At 39.1% G+C, this 18,710-nt stretch overlaps 1 protein-coding gene across 10 annotated transcripts in view; it reads left to right on the top strand.

The window, feature by feature from the left end:
- The window catches only part of NAALADL2 (N-acetylated alpha-linked acidic dipeptidase like 2), a 1,451,400-nt gene that overhangs the window by 1,005,443 nt on the left and 427,247 nt on the right, over positions 1-18,710 (top strand). For all 10 annotated transcript variants that reach the window (XM_073578823.1, XM_073578822.1, XM_073578821.1 and 7 more), the window contains one exon: positions 16,484-16,576. In XM_073578823.1, the coding sequence (XP_073434924.1) occupies positions 16,484-16,576 (93 nt within the window). The remainder of the gene's footprint in view (positions 1-16,483; positions 16,577-18,710) is intronic.

Here is an 18,710-nt window from a genome sequence, read left to right as displayed (position 1 = left end):
GGGACTAAAAGATCATGTTTGTGGAAAAAATATGATTTTTTTTTATTTTCATGCCCGGGAATTATAAACTTCTGTGAAGCACTTTGGGGTTCAAAGTGCTCACCACACATCTAGATAAGTTCCTTAGGGGGTCTAGTTTCCAAAATGGGGTCATTTGCAGGGAGTTTCTACTGTTTTGGCACATCAGGGACTTTCCAAACGCAGCATGGGGTCCGATCTCAATTCCAGCCAAAAAAGTCAATTGGCGCTGCTTCCTTTCAGAGCTCTGCCATGCACCCAAATAGTCATTTACCCCCATATATGGGGTATCAGCATACTCAGGAAAAATTGCACAATAACTTTTGGGGTCCTGTTACCCTTGGGAAAATAATAATTGGGGGTGAAAAGATCATTTTTGTGGAAAAAATATGATTTTTTAATTGTACGGCTGTACGTTGTAAACTTCTGTGAAGTGCTTGGGGGTTCAAAGTTCTCACCACACATCTAGATAAGTTCCTTGGGGGGTCTAGTTTCCAAAATGGTGTTATTTGTGGGGGGTTTCTACTGTTTTGGCACATCAGGCGCTTTCTGGTTCCCCCCCACATATCAGGTATCAGCATACTCTGTTATGAATGGGTAGCCGAGGAGAAAATAAAAAACAACACAAGCCAAGTCTCAGAAAACCAAAGAGGTTGGTAACTATGCAGACTGCAGATCCCTGATTCTAACCACACAACTAGTAGCAGTCGTGTAGCGTTCCTACGTTGGTCCTAGATGTCTCGTCACAACCAGAGAGGTACATAAGCCTAAAGCAGGAAAAGAGGAAAACTAACTGCCCCAGAGAAGACCCCAAAGGAAAGACAGCCCCCCACATGTATTGACGGTGAAACAAGATGAAAGCACACACAAAGGCAGGAAAATAGGCTGAGCAAATGATGGGGCCCAACTAACTAGAAAGGACAGGAAAGGAAAGACACTGTCTGCTAAAAAACCCTACAAAATATCCAACACAACTGATAGCAAAATTAACCCTGAAGTCACTAGACTTCTCCAACAATATCAGCACTCTGAAATATTCTGAGACATAGCAAAAAGAGGCCAATCTAACCAGGGACAAAAAAAAAGGCAATTTGGCAAATAAGAGTGGAAATTCAGCACAGCCCAGCCGGGCTGGCTGACCACACAAAAAACTGAAAAGACCAAGAAGAGCAAGTGTGAACGTTAGCAAAAAAACAAACTTATCTTGAAAGACTGGAACAGAGCTGAGTCCTACACCTGAGAAGCAGACTGAATCACCAGCAACAGGATAGGGTGTTGGCTGTCTTATATCCAGTCTGATACTCCAGAGATCCAATCATTGTCTTCCTCACCAGGTGGCAGATCACTACCACTTAAACCAACCTCACTACCTCCCGTCACCACCAGAGCGAGAACGGAAGGGGAACTCTCAACTGGTGGAGCAGAAAATGAGCTCATAACAGTACTCAGGACAAATTGCACAATAACATTTGCAGTCCAATTTCTCCTGTTACCTTTATTAAAATAAAAAAATTGGACCTGACATAATTTTTTGTGAAAAAGTCAAATGTTCATATTTTTTTTTAAACGTTCAAAAAATTCCTGTGAAGCACCTGAAGGGTTAATAAACTTCTTGAATGTGGTTTTGAGCACCTTGAGGGGTGCAGTTTTTAGAATGTTGTCGTTTTTGGGTATTTTCTATCATATAGACCCCTCAAAGTGACTTCAAATGTGATGTGGTCCTTAAAAATAAAATGGTGTTGTAAAAATGAGAAATCGCTGGTCAAATTTTAACCCTTATAACTTCCTAAGAAAAAAAATGTGGTTCTCAAATTGTGCTGATGTAAAGGAAACATGTGGGAAATGTTGTTTATTTAGTTTTTTGTGTGCCATATCTCTGTGATTTAAGGGCATAAAAATTAAAAGTTGGAAAATTGTGAAATTTTCAAAATGTTTGCCAAATTTCCGTTTTTTTCACAAATAAACGCAAGCTATATGAATTAAATTTTACCACTAACATGAAGTACAATATGTCACAAGAAAACAATGTCAGAATCACCAGGATCCATGGAAGCGTTCCAGAGTTATAACCTCATAAAGGGACAGTGGTCAGAATTTTAAAAATTGGCCCGGGCATTAACATGCAAACCACCCTTGGGGGTAAAGGGGTTAAAAGTTAGGACATAAGATGAATCATGTCCAAAGTAATGTCATTTTGACATTGCTGTGCCTTAGTTTCATTTTATGTGGTGCTTTTGTGGTACTCTTTATGGCAGTTTCCAGGAGAAATCCTCATATACCCTTACTCTAACTGTATGCTTTCCTTTTGTAACCTTTCTTTTCTGTTTATACTAGCACCAAAATTTATACACCACTCAATCAAAATAACCAACATTATTGTTTGCCACATGTATTTTCATATTGAGTTTTTTTACTATTTTCCTCTTTCTTCAATTTTTTGTTAATTCCATGTTTTTTTAATTAGTCAAAGCTAATGCTTCATACAGGTCAGAAAATGCTCTTTTGAACTGTTAAAAACTTTTTTGTTATGGATACTAATTAATTACTATTAGCATATTTAAGCGAACAACGTTATAGTTTTACTCTCGGTTTTGGTGAAGGAAATTGAAAAGTGCCTTAAAAATTGCAGCATCTTTGGTTGTCGTAGTTATTCACATGATTGTTGCATAAAGAAACTAAAATTTGTCTATTGTAAATTTAATTTGAAAAGTTTTACATTTAAAAAAAACTTACAATTTTAGTAGGCCAACAGTTGCCTCAAATGCACTTGGTGATATGCTTATTATTTTCCATGTGGCACAATAGTAGTGCACTAATATAAACTTATTTGAATTTATAGTACAGTAATCACTATGTACAAACATACTGTAAAACCAGGAAAAGGTTTATTAACATTGTTGGACAATGATTGAATCATTTCTGCTGGAATTACTAGAATTAAAGCCCTGGGCTCTCCCTGCTAATGCCTCCAGCATACATTTATTTCTTTCTCTCTACAGAGATCTATCTTTATGTAGTCTTTAATTTGATCTCAGCTCTCTACTAGGAAAAACATCTGTAATGTTTCTAGGTCTGTGCCTTAGGGCACTCATTCTCTAGATGATAAAGAGGTTGATTTTTGTGAGAAAGGTAAAGCAACAAAATAATGATATAAATAGAGAAGAATAAAAGTGAAGCATTTTAAATTAGGGATAACAAATAGGTGTTTGATTTTTGGTGAGAATACTAGCCAACACATTGTACATTTATGGTAACAGAAATATGAGCTTGCCTATTTAACAGTCTCCGAACAAACACCAGCTGGAAACCAGGAAACTATCAGCAAGGTCGTAAGAGAAAACTTGCTTGAAAGAGGAGATTTTATTTATTTTAATCCATAATCAATATATTGAATTGACAACCCCCATTTATTTTCTCTAATTGGGCACGGATAGGTTGTAGAGGGTGGTTCACTTTCATAAGCCTTCAGAAAGCCTTTCTACCATTGCATCCTTCTATCTAGTTGTCTTCTAGAAAAATGTGTCCATCCTTTGACTAGTTTGGGTAAATGCTGTCTTAATACTTTGGCAACAATTTTTCAAAGCTTGTGTTTTTGTGCTCAATCATTGATAAACTCTGTGATGGTGTAAGAATTGTGTTCCTCTAAATCAATTTCATGCCTCCTACAACTGCTGAGCACTACTGCAAGAAAAGTATTTCAATCAGAGATGGATACATTTCTGTTATAAATATTACATATTATTACATATTACACAATTGGCAAAATTGTTGGTACCCCGTATAATGACATTAAATCAATGGTCACAGAAATAACTTGAATCTGACAAAAGTAATAATAAATAAAAAAAAATCTATGAAAATCAACAATTGGAAATGAGACATTGACTTTCAACCATGCTTCCACAGAATTTTTAAAAAAAATATAACTCATGAAATAGGCCAGGACAGAAATGATTGTTCCCCTGAAAATAATGTGACAAAAGAGACATGTTAAAAAAGGGACATGTTAAATCAAGGTGTGTCCAATAATTAGCCTAACAGTTGTCTAAAATCTTGAAACCAGTGAGTGGGCTACACACACTCACTCTGCTGTTTGGTGATATGGTGTTTATCACACTCAACATGGACCAGAGGAAGCAAAGGAAAGAGTTGTCTCAGGAGATTAGAAAGAAAAATATAGACAAACATGTTAAAGGTAAAAGTTATAAGATCATCTCCAAGCAGCTTGATGTTCCTGTGATTATAGTTGCACATATTATTCAGAAATTTAAGCTCCATGAGACTGTAGCCACCCTCCCTGGTCATGGCCGCTGGAGAAAAATTGATGACAAATCAAAGAGACAGATAATACGAATGGTAACAAAAGAACCCATAAAAACTTCTGAACAGATTAAAGGTGAGCTTCAGGCTCAAGGAACATCAGTGTCAGATCGCACCATCCGTCGTTGTATGAGCCAAAGTTGACTTCATAGGAGGCGACCAAGGAGGGCACCATTGTTGAAAAAAATCATAAAAAGCCAGACTGGAATTTGCCAAACTACATGTTGACAAGTCAAAAAGCTTCTGGGAGAATGTCCTATGGACAGTTGGGAAAAAAGGCACATCAGCAATATGTTCACAGATAGAAAAATGAAGCATATCAAGCAAAGAACACTGTCCCTACAGTGAAACATGGAGGAGGCTCTGTTTTGTTTTGAGTCTGCTTTGCAGCATCTGGCACAGGGTGTTTAGAATCTGTGCAAGGTACAATTACATCTCAAGACTATCAAGGGATTCTAGAAATGTTCTGCCCAGTGTCAGAAAGCTTGGTTTCAGTTGCAGGTCATAGGTCTTGCAATAGGATAATGACCGAAAACACACAGCTAAAAACACCCAAGAATGGCTAAGAGGAAAACATTGAACTATTCTGAAATGGCCTTTTATGAGCCGTGACCTAAATTCTATTGAGCATCTTTGGAAAGAGCTGAAACATGCCGTCTGGAAAATGCAATCTTCAAATATGAGACAACTTGGAGCAGTGTGATCTTGAGGAGTGGGTCAAAATACCTGTCAAGAGGTGCAGAAGTCACTTTGACAGTTACATGAATCGTTTGATTGCAGTGATTGCCTCAAAAGGTTGTGCAACAAAATATTAATCTAAGGGTACCATCATTTCTGTCCAGGCCTATTTCATGAGTTTTTTTTAATTCTGTGTTTCATTTGCTCATTTTCATAGATTTTTTTTATTTCTTCTTACTTTTGTTAGATTCAAGTTATATCTGTGATGATTGTGGGTTTTTCTGTCATTAAACGAGGGGTGCCAACAATTTTGACCATGTGTGTATTATTTTAATTATTGTGCCATTTTGTTTTCAAATTTTAATACATTTCTTGAACATGAATGATCATGCCTATCCCAGCTAAGCTCTATCCACTTTTCTAAATGTAAAAGTCCCCAAATAATTACTTAGATATGAGATGAACAAAAAGTTGGCTACATTTCAAGCAGTTTTAAACTGGAAAACAGTTGGAAACATCTTTATGAATTGGACTTTCTATAACTCGCTATTAATCTAATTTGCCTTTAATGATCCAGCAATGCTTTGTATGTTTACACTTTGAAAAAGAACACAGAATGTTCAAGCACACTTTATTAGCAGCATACTTTTTCTAAAGGAATAGAAAGTATTTCTATTACAGAACATAATTTAATTGAGAAGGTAATTGATCTTTACATGGTTTTATGTATCATCTTTCAAACCAACGAGGGTTTTGAGCAACTTCGAGTATCTCCAGCACAATTAAAATTAACTTGTTGTTTTGGTGAGAATTATCAGTGTTATTATTAACCTCTTATAGTCAACCCCACTGTCTCTTGCAAAAGCTGTATGGGAGCTTCTGGAGACAAAGTAGCATTGAGATTTCTTATCTTTGTTGATACTTGATCTTTATAACAGTCAGACGTACTTTTAAAATATAGCCAGTTAGAAAGACAGAATCAGTATGATTGTAGTACTAATGTAGTAATGTAGTACTATGCATTATGACTATGCTATACACCATTCAATCCAAAATCTAATAGAGAAAATGAAGACTATTTTCTGCTTTAAATGTTTTCCTATAGAAAAAAAACAGAAAAGTAACAAAAAAGAATAGTTTACACAATATTGAGATTTTTGCTGTGCTGTCACCATATCTCATAGAATGAAGTGGTTTACTCAACTTTAGTAATACATGCATATAATTTACTACATAACAGTTTTCATAAACAATATAAAAGCATTGTTCTGCAATTTACATGTCATGCTAATTCCTATATTTTGTTTAGAAACTATTTTCTGTGTTCTTGAGTTCCAGACAAGAAAAAAAAATGACTGAAATTTACATTGTTTCTGTCCTGTAGCGAGTTTTCTCTCAGTTGGCATCATTTATAATCTGATTGCCATTAGCAACTGTTTCACTTTTCTGAGTTTGATAAATTTCCCCAATGTTTTATAAAGAGCTGCAAAACACATTGTACTTCAGCAAGAAATTTTGATGCAGATACCTTATCTGATGTAAATACGAGAGTATGGGTAGGAATTATTTATTGCACGTTCTGTTTGGTCATTCACATTTTACAGTGGCCATTTGAGTAGGATTGGGGTGTTTCAGTGAACTAGGAAGAAAATAGCCATGTGATAAATGCAAATCAGTTATGCAATTAAGCTACTTATATACAAAAGAAATGTCAGATAAAGTTGAATTCTTATTTTTCATGTGTTTTTTAAACTCAAAGTGAGGAGTGGACCCAAAACAGAGGAGATCTGTAAGTCCTTTCCTTGTTATACATTTGTTTTTGGTTTACAATAAGTTGAATCAAAAACTGAGTATAAATTGAAGGCTGAATTCAATTCTAGAGATCCAAACTATCTAGAGAATCACTTGCATTACTATCATGCTCTAGGTCAATGTCTTAAACTGTGTGACTGGCCTTAGTGGTGAAGATCTCACTAGTTGCTGGTGAAACACAGCAGGAGAGGCTGTTTTGAAAGATATGACTAAATGTTGTGAAGGTCTTTCTATGCTTGCACAAACCACTGGTTGAGTGACAGTGCAGACTGCTTTTGTGCTCATCTTTATGTTATATTGGGTTCCAGAGACTTTTTTTTAAGATGAATGGAACTTATATCTGGCAACTAGAGATAGTTAGCTAAGGTTTAAATAGTGTGAGCCCTGCACAACACCCACAGAAGGGAGTTAATAGATGACCAAGTTTACAAATTTATCCTTAAGCTCCTTCCCTGGATGGCATCACTAGTACCAGAATATCAGCCAAAAGTTCTGCACCTAGCGACTACAGCAGAGGGAGCGACTACAGACATTGATGTAATGTTGTCCCCTTTTCAAAATGAGCCCACTAAAACCAGACTTAGCTGGAAAAGATCAATGGAACCTCCCGATAAGTTTGCCACCATTGCTTTTACTAGCCCAAACCAAAAGTCTTTCCTTTTGTGCAAAACTTTTCCAATGTACAAGAAACGCTCCCATAGCTCATGATTCAATGATCTTTAGTATGCTATACTTCAAAATTTCTCTACCAATACAGGTGGAGGGGGATTATGAACAGGGCACACTGGGAAATGGAATGCTTTAAACAGGGACTTGTAGAGCTCATTGGGTAACCAGAGGGAAAGGTGAAGCATCAAACTGAAAGATTCTTGATTAATGACCTGAATAATTTCTTAAGCAACAATGAACTTATGTCCTACCATAGTGGAAAGAACCTTCAGTTTGATTTTTTTTTAGTGGATCCCTTCCTGCCTAATTGTTATGACTATTCTAAGAATATCAAACCAATCCACTTTACTGTCACCTGCAACAAAGTGGTTGCTTCTCCTGGTGACTGAAGCAGAGTGAAAGAATACAGACATGGATTTAAGTTTTTTTATTGTCAATATGCAGTATTGAGGGATGCTAGTTTACTCATGTGTGACAGGACTTTGACTTAATAATTTCTGTCTACTACAGTTCTTGTCCTAAAATTTCAGGAGACAAAAAATAATTAAACATTTCATAGGTTTTTAATATTGACAGCAGTTTATAATTATTAAAATTGTCCTTTATTAAAGTTGAAAAGTTGCTCTGGCATTATTGAGTTCTGCAATTGGAAGTAAGCAGCGTTGGTGATATTCCGTCTATAGATGTCTTCCAGGTTGCTTGCCCATCTGTCAGGTATTGTGGACCTATCCAAAACTAAAATAATGGTGTCCCACAGGTGCTGTCTAATTTAATTCTTGGTTAGTACATGCACAAGAGATGATCAATAAAATCCAATTGCATAAAAAATAAAATCTTCAGGAGAGTATGTTTTCCGAACCAAGTGTAGCAATTTGATGCATAGGACATACAAAACATCTGGTCCATCATGTCAAATATAATGTAGGTTTTGCTGCTGCTTTTGCTACTTGTATTATATGCACTGGCTTTGTGGGGATCAGAGAAGTGTCTGCTTTATAGGCTTGTGATCAGCAGATTTCCACTCGGCAAATGATTTGCCAAGCAAGGGAATACAGCGTAGCCTAGTAATACAGCAATATGGATATCCTTTTAGAAGACTTAAAATTTCCCCCATTTTGCTTTTATAGCAAGAGTATAAAAACATGGTTCACCAATAGTAATCGCACAAGTATTCCACCACACAGCTTGCCATCCTCACCAACATGACTGAAGCTCTTTTTGGTTTATTTTCGCTACATCACTACAAGAGTAACCATTAACATAACATTTTTCATTGTAACTATCAGCCTCATCCCATGCCCATATCAACTCAATTTCCCCTTCCAAATCTACCTGCTTTTCCTCCTCTCTATTCCCCTCCACCTCTCTTTCATCTTGTTCAGATCCTGATGTATGTAACGTGGACCTTGGTGGTCCAAAACAGTTATAGGATCTTGATGATCTTGTGCACATTTCTTGATCCCATGTTTAATTCTTGAGAGAGCAAAATAAGAGGGGTATGACATTGTTGATGCTGCGTTTGTTCCTTTTGAAATATTTTGCAGATTCTTCAAAGGGCTTCAGTAAGTAAAACCTGTCTTTTCTTCACTTTTGTCCATTACTGCTTTACATTACTCATGCAAACTCTCCAAAATATGCAGTATAAAATTCCTGGATTTTGCAACATCGCAAATCAGGCAGATTCTGTTTTTTGCAAAACCAGGAGGGAGTGCTTTACCACGTAAGAACAGTTGAAATGAGCAGAAAAAATAAATGCTATTGCCATTATCTTCCACAAGCAGATATATTTCTTAAAGAAATATTGGACAATTAATTTCAGGACATGTCCCTTGGAAGGAGTGTGAGGTACTTTACCCTTCTGTAAAACAGCCAAATTACTCTGGACATTGTCAACTATGACTATTCCCAGCATAAATTGATGAACAGAACGTCATCATGAGATTTGCTTATTGATGCATAGTAGCAATTTGTCAACTGTGGTTTTTGTTATCAATGCCTTCAAGCTGTAGAATTGCTTTATAGTGCTTCTCCTTGTATGAATGAAAATAATGTGGGTGGTGTTTGTAATTATTGCTGTGTCCTATTGCTGATATAGATATGGTCAAGCCCATTAAAGAAAATGCAATGAAGAAATAGGGAACACATAACCCCTGAATGGCGGTGATAAAAAGATGAACATCCCAATCGCAGAGGCTTCACCACTAGTGTTGAGCATTCCGATACCGCAAGTATCGGGTATCGGCCGATACTTGCTGTATCGGAATTCCGATACCGACTTCCGATATTTTTTCAATATCGGAATTCGGCATCGGAATCGGAAGTTCAAAGTTGATTGACAGACTGACGTCATCATGATGCGCGGTGTGTGCGCATCATGATGCGCCGTCATTTCGGGCCTTCCGGGGGTCTCTGCCGGCCTGCCGGGGGGCTGTGCCGGCCTGCCGGGGGGGCTGTGTGGACTGCCCGGGGTCTGTACCGGCCTGCCGGGGGGCTGTGCCGGCCTGCCGGTGGTCTGTGCACCCTGTGGGGGTCTGTGCCGGCCTGCCGGGGGGCTGTGCCGGCCTGCCGGGGGGCTGTGCAGGCTCCGGGGGGCTGTGCCGGCCTGCCGGGGGGCTGTGCCGGCCTGCCGGGGGGCTGTGCAGGCTCCGGGGGGCTGTGCCGGCCTGCCGGGGGGCTGTGCCGGCCTGCCGGTGGTCTGTGCAGGCTTCGGGGGTCTGTGCAGGCATCGTCCGATGGGACTACAAGTCCCATCGGGCGATGCCTGCTACCATGACAGTGATTGACACATTAGCCAATGATGGGACAGTAGTAGTTCCATCATCCGGCTAATGTGTTAAATGTTAAAAAAAAAAAAAAAAAAAAAAATACTACATACATACTACATGCATGCTACATACATACTACATGCTACATACATACTGCATGCTACATACATACTACATACATACTACATGCATGCTACATACATACTACATGCTACATACATACTACATATATACTACATACATAGTACATACATGCTACATACATACTGCATGCTACATACATACCACATACATACTACATACTACATATATACTACATGCATGCTACATACATACTACATGCTACATACATACCACATACATACATGCTACATACATACTACATATATACTACATGCATGCTACATACATACTACATATATACTACATGCATGCTACATACTACATGCATGCTACATACATACTACATGCTACATACATACATACATACTACATATATACTACATGCATGCTACATACATACTACATGCTACATACATACCACATACATACTACATGCTACATACATACCACATACATACATGCTACATACATACTACATATATACTACATGCATGCTACATACATACTACATATATACTACATGCATGCTACATACATACTGCATGCTACATACATACTACATACATACTACATACATACCACATATATACTACATACATACAATACATTCATACAATACATACATAGACATACAGTACATATAACATAGAGTAACATACTTACCAATACTTGTCACATTGTTCCCCGAAGCCATTGTCGTCTACGGAATAAATATTAACATAACAAACCACAAAAATACTCACCCACGATCCGAAGCAGTCCACGAGTGTGTCCCACGACGATCTTGGGTAGAGAACTGCAGCATCAGATGATGCTGCCGTTCTCTACGGGCTGCAGGAATCCAATGACGGAAGGTAGGTATCCTTCCGCACTGTATTCCTCCGCCACTTAAAAAAAAAAAAAAGTCCCTAGTCTCACTTTATGCCATTGCTGCGTGGGAAATTCCCACACAGCAATGGCATAAAGTGAGACTAGGGACTTTTTTTTTTTTAAGTGGCGGAGGAATACAGTGCGGAAGGATACCTACCTTCCGTCATTGGATTCCTGCAGCCCGTAGAGAACGGCAGCATCATCTGATGCTGCAGTTCTCTACCCAAGATCGTCGTGGGACACACTCGTGGACTGCTTCGGATCGTGGGTGAGTATTTTTGTGGTTTGTTATGTTAATATTTATTCCGTAGACGACAATGGCTTCGGGGAACAATGTGACAAGTATTGGTAAGTATGTTACTCTATGTTATATGTACTGTATGTCTATGTATGTATTGTATGAATGTATTGTATGTATGTAGTATATATGTGGTATGTATGTATGTAGTATGTATGTAGCATGCATGTAGCATGCAGTATGTATGTAGCATGCATGTAGTATATATGTAGTATGTATGTAGCATGCATGTAGTATATATGTAGTATGTATGTAGCATGTAGCATGCATGTAGTATGTATGTGGTATGTATGTAGCATGTAGTATGAATGTAGCATGCATGTAGTATATATGTAGTATGTATGTAGCATGCAGTATGTATGTAGCATGCATGTAGTATATATGTAGTATGTATGTAGCATGTAGTATGTATGTAGCATGCATGTAGTATGTATGTAGTATGTAGCATGTAGTATGTATGTAGCATGCATGTAGTATATATGTAGTATGTATGTAGTATATATGTAGTATGTATGTTGCATGTAGTATTTATGTAGTATGAATGTAGCATGTATGTAGTATGTAGTATGAATGTAGCATGTATGTAGTATGCATGTTGTATGTATGTAGCATGTAATTTTTTTTTTTTTTTTTTTTTTTACATTTAACACATTAGCCGGATGATGGGACTACTACTGTCCCATCATTGGCTAATGTGTCAATCACTGTCATGGTAGCAGGCATCGCCCGATGGGACTTGTAGTCCCATCGGACGATGCCTGCACAGACCCCCGAAGCCTGCACAGCCCCCCGGCAGGCCGGCACAGCCCCCCGGCAGGCCGGCACAGCCCCCCGGAGCCTGCACAGCCCCCCGGCAGGCCGGCACAGCCCCCCGGCAGGCCGGCACAGCCCCCCGGAGCCTGCACAGCCCCCCGGAGCCTGCACAGCCCCCCGGCAGGCCGGCACAGCCCCCCGGCAGGCCGGCACAGCCCACCGGAGCCTGCACAGCCCACCGGCAGGCCGGCACAGACCACCGGAGCCTGCACAGACCCCCTGGCAGGCCGGCACAGCCCCCCGAAAGGCCCGTACAGACCCCAGAGAGGCTGTACAAGGGCAGGAAAGGGTTTTTCTTATTCCGATACCGGAAGTCCCATAGACTTGAATGGGACTTCCGGTATCGGAATCGGCGATACCGATACTTTTTTTAAAGATCGGCCGATACCATCCGATACGATACTTTGAAGTATCGGACGGTATCGCTCAACTCTATTCACCACCTTTCCCCGTTGCAGTGATGCAATGATGACTCTCTAAACATTCACCCAATGGGCCACAAAACTCAGGTTTTGGCCCTACCTATAGTTCTTGCTCCAGATGTCTCTGGTGTAGTGCACTTTGCAGTTCAAAGACAAGTTGAGAGAGTAGATTTTGCAACAGAGGATCTTGTAGCTGCCTGTCTTTAAAAAAAAAATTACCAATTTTTATTTTTTTCATACTGTTTTACTAGTCCAATTTAGCAACTGTACATGCAACAGCACTAATGCTGGCTTTTTGCACATTTTTGTGCATGTACCCACCAGCAACAGAGCTTTTTAAGGTTATTGTCATGTTTCCACCCCTCATTGTATCTGGCATACAGTTACCGATGGCTCAGCCGTCCAATCTAGTACAGAGGCGTGCTGAAGCTGTCATTACTTTGAATGACATCTCAGTGTCCAATCTGGTGCAGAGGCTCTGTGCCCCTGCTTTCACATGCCTGCTGTAACCTTGAGAAATTGGACTGTTTGTACCAAAGTGATTGCGATGAATATTGGTTCTCTGAAATTAAATATTGACTCTAAGAATACATTTTGAGGTTAATGTAAAAGATTGAAATCTAATCATAAAGGAAGCTATTACAAAAGACTGGATGCGTTTTATGCTGTTTATAATATAGTTTTGACTTTTAGAAGTGGAGAGGAACAACTGCATTTCGGCATAAGTCTGTATATGATAAAGTAGAATTTCATAAGTTTGCTGCGCTGACTGATATTTATTTCCATCTTCTGAGTCCATATGATCCTTCCTTTTTCTGTACTTCACTGAATTAAATTGGTGTTTTTATATTAATCTTATTGCAATAAAATAGCAAAATATGTTCCCAGAATAATTACATATGACTAAAAACTAATCCAGCATGTTAAAAATTGTCTTTATTGTAGTCTACATAAAAACATATGCAACTCAAGCCATTTAGTTCATCAGGAAGGCAGCAGAAAAGTTAGACATGGTTCACACCTGTACAGTTCTTATTCATAAACAAGGTATTAGTAAGCACTGTACAAGTTTAACGCAAACTGGTTTTAACCCCTTAGTGACAGAGCCAATTTGGTACTTACTGACCAAGCCAATTTTTACAATTCTGACCACTGTCACTTTATGAAATTACTAGCTGAAGAGCCCAGCGCTGCCCGGGCATAGTAACTAACTGTGGTTAGTTATAACAAATTATAATTATCCTCCATCTCATAGTCCTGTACCCATATACCCATCATACATATCCACGATCTCATAGGCCCGTGCCCATATACCCATCATACATATGCTCCATCCCATAGTCGAGTGCCCATATACCCATCACACATCCTCCATCCCATAGTCCCATGCCCATATACCCATCATACATATTCTCCATCCCATAGTCCCATGCCCATATACCTATCAAACATATTCTCCAACCCATAGTCCCATGCCCATATACCCATCATACATATTCGCCATCCCATAGTCGAGTGCCCATATACCCATCATACATCCTTCATCTCATAGTCGAGTGCCCATATACCTATCATACATATCCTCCATCCCATAGTCCCATGCCCATATACCCATCACACATCCTTCATCTCATAGTCCAATGCCCATATACCCATCATACATATCCTCCATCCCATAGTCCTGTGCCCATATACCCATCATACATATCCTCTATCCCATAGTCCCGTGTCCATGTACCCATCACACATCCTCCATCCCATAGTCCCGTGCCCATATACCCATCATACATATCCTACATACCATAGGCCAGTGCCCATATACCCATCACACATCCTCCATCTCATAGTCAACCATTATGACATCATAATGAGCGGCGGGGCTTGCAACCTATGATGACATCAGCGTCGCCATGCCAACCATTGTGACATAATGAGGGGCGGGGCTTGATACGCACACACTGTTTCCCCATTATGTAGATATGGACATTATGACATCATAATGAGGGGCGGGGCTCGATACGCAAACACTGTTTCCCCATTATGTAGATATGGGCATTATGACATCATAATGAGGGGCGAGGCTTGACATGCACACACTTTTTCCCAGTATGTAGATAGGGGCAAAATTGTTTGGTGAATTGGAACGCGCGGGGTTAAAATTTCACCTCACAACTTAGCTTAGGACGCTCTCAGGGTCCAGACATGTGACTGTGCCAAATTTTGTGGCTGTAGCTGAAACGGTGCGGATGCCTATCCCGGACATACACACACACACACACACACACATACACACACACATACATACATACATACATACACACTTTGAGCTTTATATATTAGATAGCTCTAAAATGCTTCAACATATCCCACTGATTCTGAGACTGTTTTTTTCGTGACATATTGCACTTCATGTTAGTGGTAAAATTTATTTGATATTTTTGAAAAAATGAAATTTGGCATAAATTTTGAAAATTTAGCAATTTTCAAACTTTTAATTTTTGTACCCTTAAATCAGAGAGCGGTGTCACACAAAATAGTTAATAAATAACATTTCCCATATGTCAACTTTACATCAGCACAATTTTGGAAACATAATTTGCTTTGTTAGGACATTATAAGGGTTAAAAGATGACCAGCGATTTCTAATTTTTCCAACAAAATTTACAAAACCAATTTTTTAGGGACCACCTAAAAAACCGTAGCACTAGCCCAACCCTAACTTTAACTTTAGCCCAACCCTAACTTTAGCGCGACCCTAACTTTAGCCCCACATCAAAGGAGAGAGAAATTAAATGGAAAATCTGACTTTTTTTGTGGTCACTATTATTCTGTTAATAACAGTGATTGCAATACTGGGGTTGATTTAAACCGACTCGAATCATGTTCTCTGGAGTATCAGATACCCCCAGTAGCTGAGACACTGGAGACATTCCAACTCTGAGGGGGCACCATACAGTTATTTTTTAGTGCCATTAAAAAGTGGCACTGAAGCATAAGTACACTTAATTGCCGCTGTTAAAAGGCGTATTGGCAGTCATCAAGGGTTTCATCATGTCAATCTTAACTATTGCTTTCTACGGATTTGTACCCGTTAGATTTGTGCACTGAATGGTTTGACTTGCACATGTTTTTATATGTACTACAATAAATACAAGTTTTAAAATGCCAAGTTTCGAACTAGTTCCTTGTAATTTTTCAGAGAACCTGTTTTGCTGCATTTGTTAGGTGATTCCATGCATAGGTGTGTGAACTTCTATTTTATATTTCAGTAAAGTGTTAAATGAATTTGATTACTTTACATACATACCTTCTAGGGAATGGTTGATTATACAAGAAAACACATCTTCATATTATATGTAAACATTCCCCATGTTCTTGTGATAGTGAATAAATTCAGAATTAATATCCAAAGATATCTTAGTAATAAAGAATGTTACCACATTTTTAATCTAACTAAAATTTGTTTCTCAAATGCACAGAATTTGTAAAGATTTAATTATATATCAATGTATAGTAGGTGCTAAATAAATAATGTGAATTGGATACCTTAGCAGACTAAAGAATTAGTTATACTGTATATTTATGAATTGCATTTCATGTCTTTAATTTTTGTTACATTGCTTTTTAAGTCTAAAATAATGTGCGTATCTAATCATATACTTATAATTGGGTGATTTTCTGTGTTTGTTTTTAAGATGAAGTAACAGTCACACTAAGTATTAATTCAGTCCCAGAGTACAAAGAAGTATCAAATTCTATTGGATTTCTCAGGGGATCACTGCTTCCAGGTAAATATATTTATAATACAGAATAACAATAGAAGCAGCTTATAGTTCATTATACAGTATATTGTGTAATGTCAAATTCAGTGCAGATTTATTTGCTCTACTATGATACTTAATGAGTTGATGCCTCCATTTTAAAATATGTACTATGCTTTGCAAATAATGTAGATGGGTAGATTAAAATGATTGATTTATTAATATTTTAGCTACAATTACCTAAAATAATGGTGTAAAGTATGTTTTAAAAGTCCAAAATGCTAACATATTGCACAATCACACTTAAATATTTAAGTTGCATCTAGATGTGCAGAGATAAAAACAAGTTAGGAGTGCTGAGCAGAGTGAGTGGTGTTGGAGCTTGTAACGGGCTGGATGGTGGATCCACAGTGCTGGGGCCCAAGAAAAGACTGGAGGGGTGTAACTAGGACCCTCACCCAATCTGACCTTGGATGCACAGTATTGCAAAGAAAAGGAGACAGAAAAGCGCAATAGGGTCTTATCCACGTTACAAGGAGAGATTAAAACAAGAAATTTTCTCACCTGGTTAGGATGAGAAAAAGCATAAAGGCTGGCGGCTGCTGCAGATCCACAGGTCCTCAACGAATAGAAGAAATCACGCATTCAGGGGAATTTGTAGTTATATTCAAAGCGTTTCGGGGGTCTCATACCCCCTTCTGGAAAGGGGGCATGAGACCCCCTAAACGCATTGAATAAACCACTGTGAATCTTTGACATCTCTCTCCTGGAATCCTTCCTTGCGGCAGCGTGAAATATAACTACAAATTCCCCTGAATGCTTGGATGCACAGTAGCACACGATACCATGATCCGAGGAGAGACAAAGGAGGTGAACCAGGTGCTACTTCAGGACTGACCTTGGATAGCTGACCCCCTAGTAATGGGTAGCTGGGGTGACCCAAAGGAAGGTCCAGTAGATACAGGCAGGTGCTGTAAGAACAAGGGAACCACGGGGGCAGACAGCAGTGGTTGATGTAAAGATGAACGCTGGCAAGTGCAGGCTGGAGTGGCTGATAGGCAGATGGGCATGGCTGAATGACAGGCAGGCAGGCACAGCTAATAGACTGGCAGGTATAAAGGGATATGAGCACTGGGACCTGAGAACTAACAAGAGTGTTGGGAACAAACTTACAATGTTGCACAGGCACCTCCCACAAGATGACATCTTTTAGTGAGGGAAAGTGGGGACTTATCCATGCTTTCTTAATTTTAAACAGTGTGAACCTGTCAGCACTGTTGACAGACAAAAGTGCCTGTCTGTTTTGACCCCCTTCATGGGCACTTAAAACCCACTCAGACTAGACACTTGTGGATGGGCAGCACAACAATTTCAAGGCATAGAGGGATAGGTCATGCCAGGTGTGTAGTATTGAAACCCTATAGTTGTAGGCCAAAGATAAATTAGGGACTACACTGGTTTGGTCAACCAGGTATTGCTTGACAATCTTGACAACACCTTTCTACCACAAGAAGCAGACATTCAAAGTTATACTTGCAGCTTGAGTATAGCAGGGAAAACAACCAGTACTCTTTTTTTGGCCAAGATAAATATAACATGAGGGTCACTGGAAAGGCAGTGGTAAATAAAGTCTGCAATATGTCCCAATAGGTTCCTACAGCCAACACTTCCCTGTCTCCACAATGATGATGACTCTCCATCTCCTCCACCTTCTCCACTTCCTCATTCCCCTCCTCAGCCCATCCATGGAGAGACAGATAGGTCAGGTACTTGTTGATTTCTAGTGTTACTAGTAGAAATTTTCCTTTTTTCTGGGATTTATCGTCTAAAGCTTTAACATCCCATTGTCCAGTATGCCACCAGGAGTCAGCTATGATAACAAGATCACATGATATAAGAAGTGAATTTTCTTTCACTGTACTGGCTAGAAAGGATCATGAGTAAGCATCCACTGAGGCCAATGTCCCTGACCTGGATGAGTCCTAGGACAACTTTGGGAATGCTCAAGTACTTAACAGTAAAAGGTACTCTGGAAAATGTAAGTGTGTTAAATGGTGTTTCACAGGGACCCAGAGATGATAACTGTTTTCTGCAATTGGTCAGACATAATTATCTGTTGTTTAAAGGGACCAAAATGGGAAGGCAGGTAAAATAACGCCTT

Source organism: Dendrobates tinctorius, unplaced genomic scaffold (assembly GCF_039654945.1).
Source record: "Dendrobates tinctorius isolate UK_male_01 unplaced genomic scaffold, ASM3965494v1 ptg000060l, whole genome shotgun sequence".
Classification (NCBI taxonomy): Eukaryota; Metazoa; Chordata; class Amphibia; order Anura; family Dendrobatidae; genus Dendrobates; species Dendrobates tinctorius.
The sequence above is the reverse complement of the archived record's forward strand: the minus strand, read 5'-3'. Positions and strand labels throughout refer to the sequence as shown.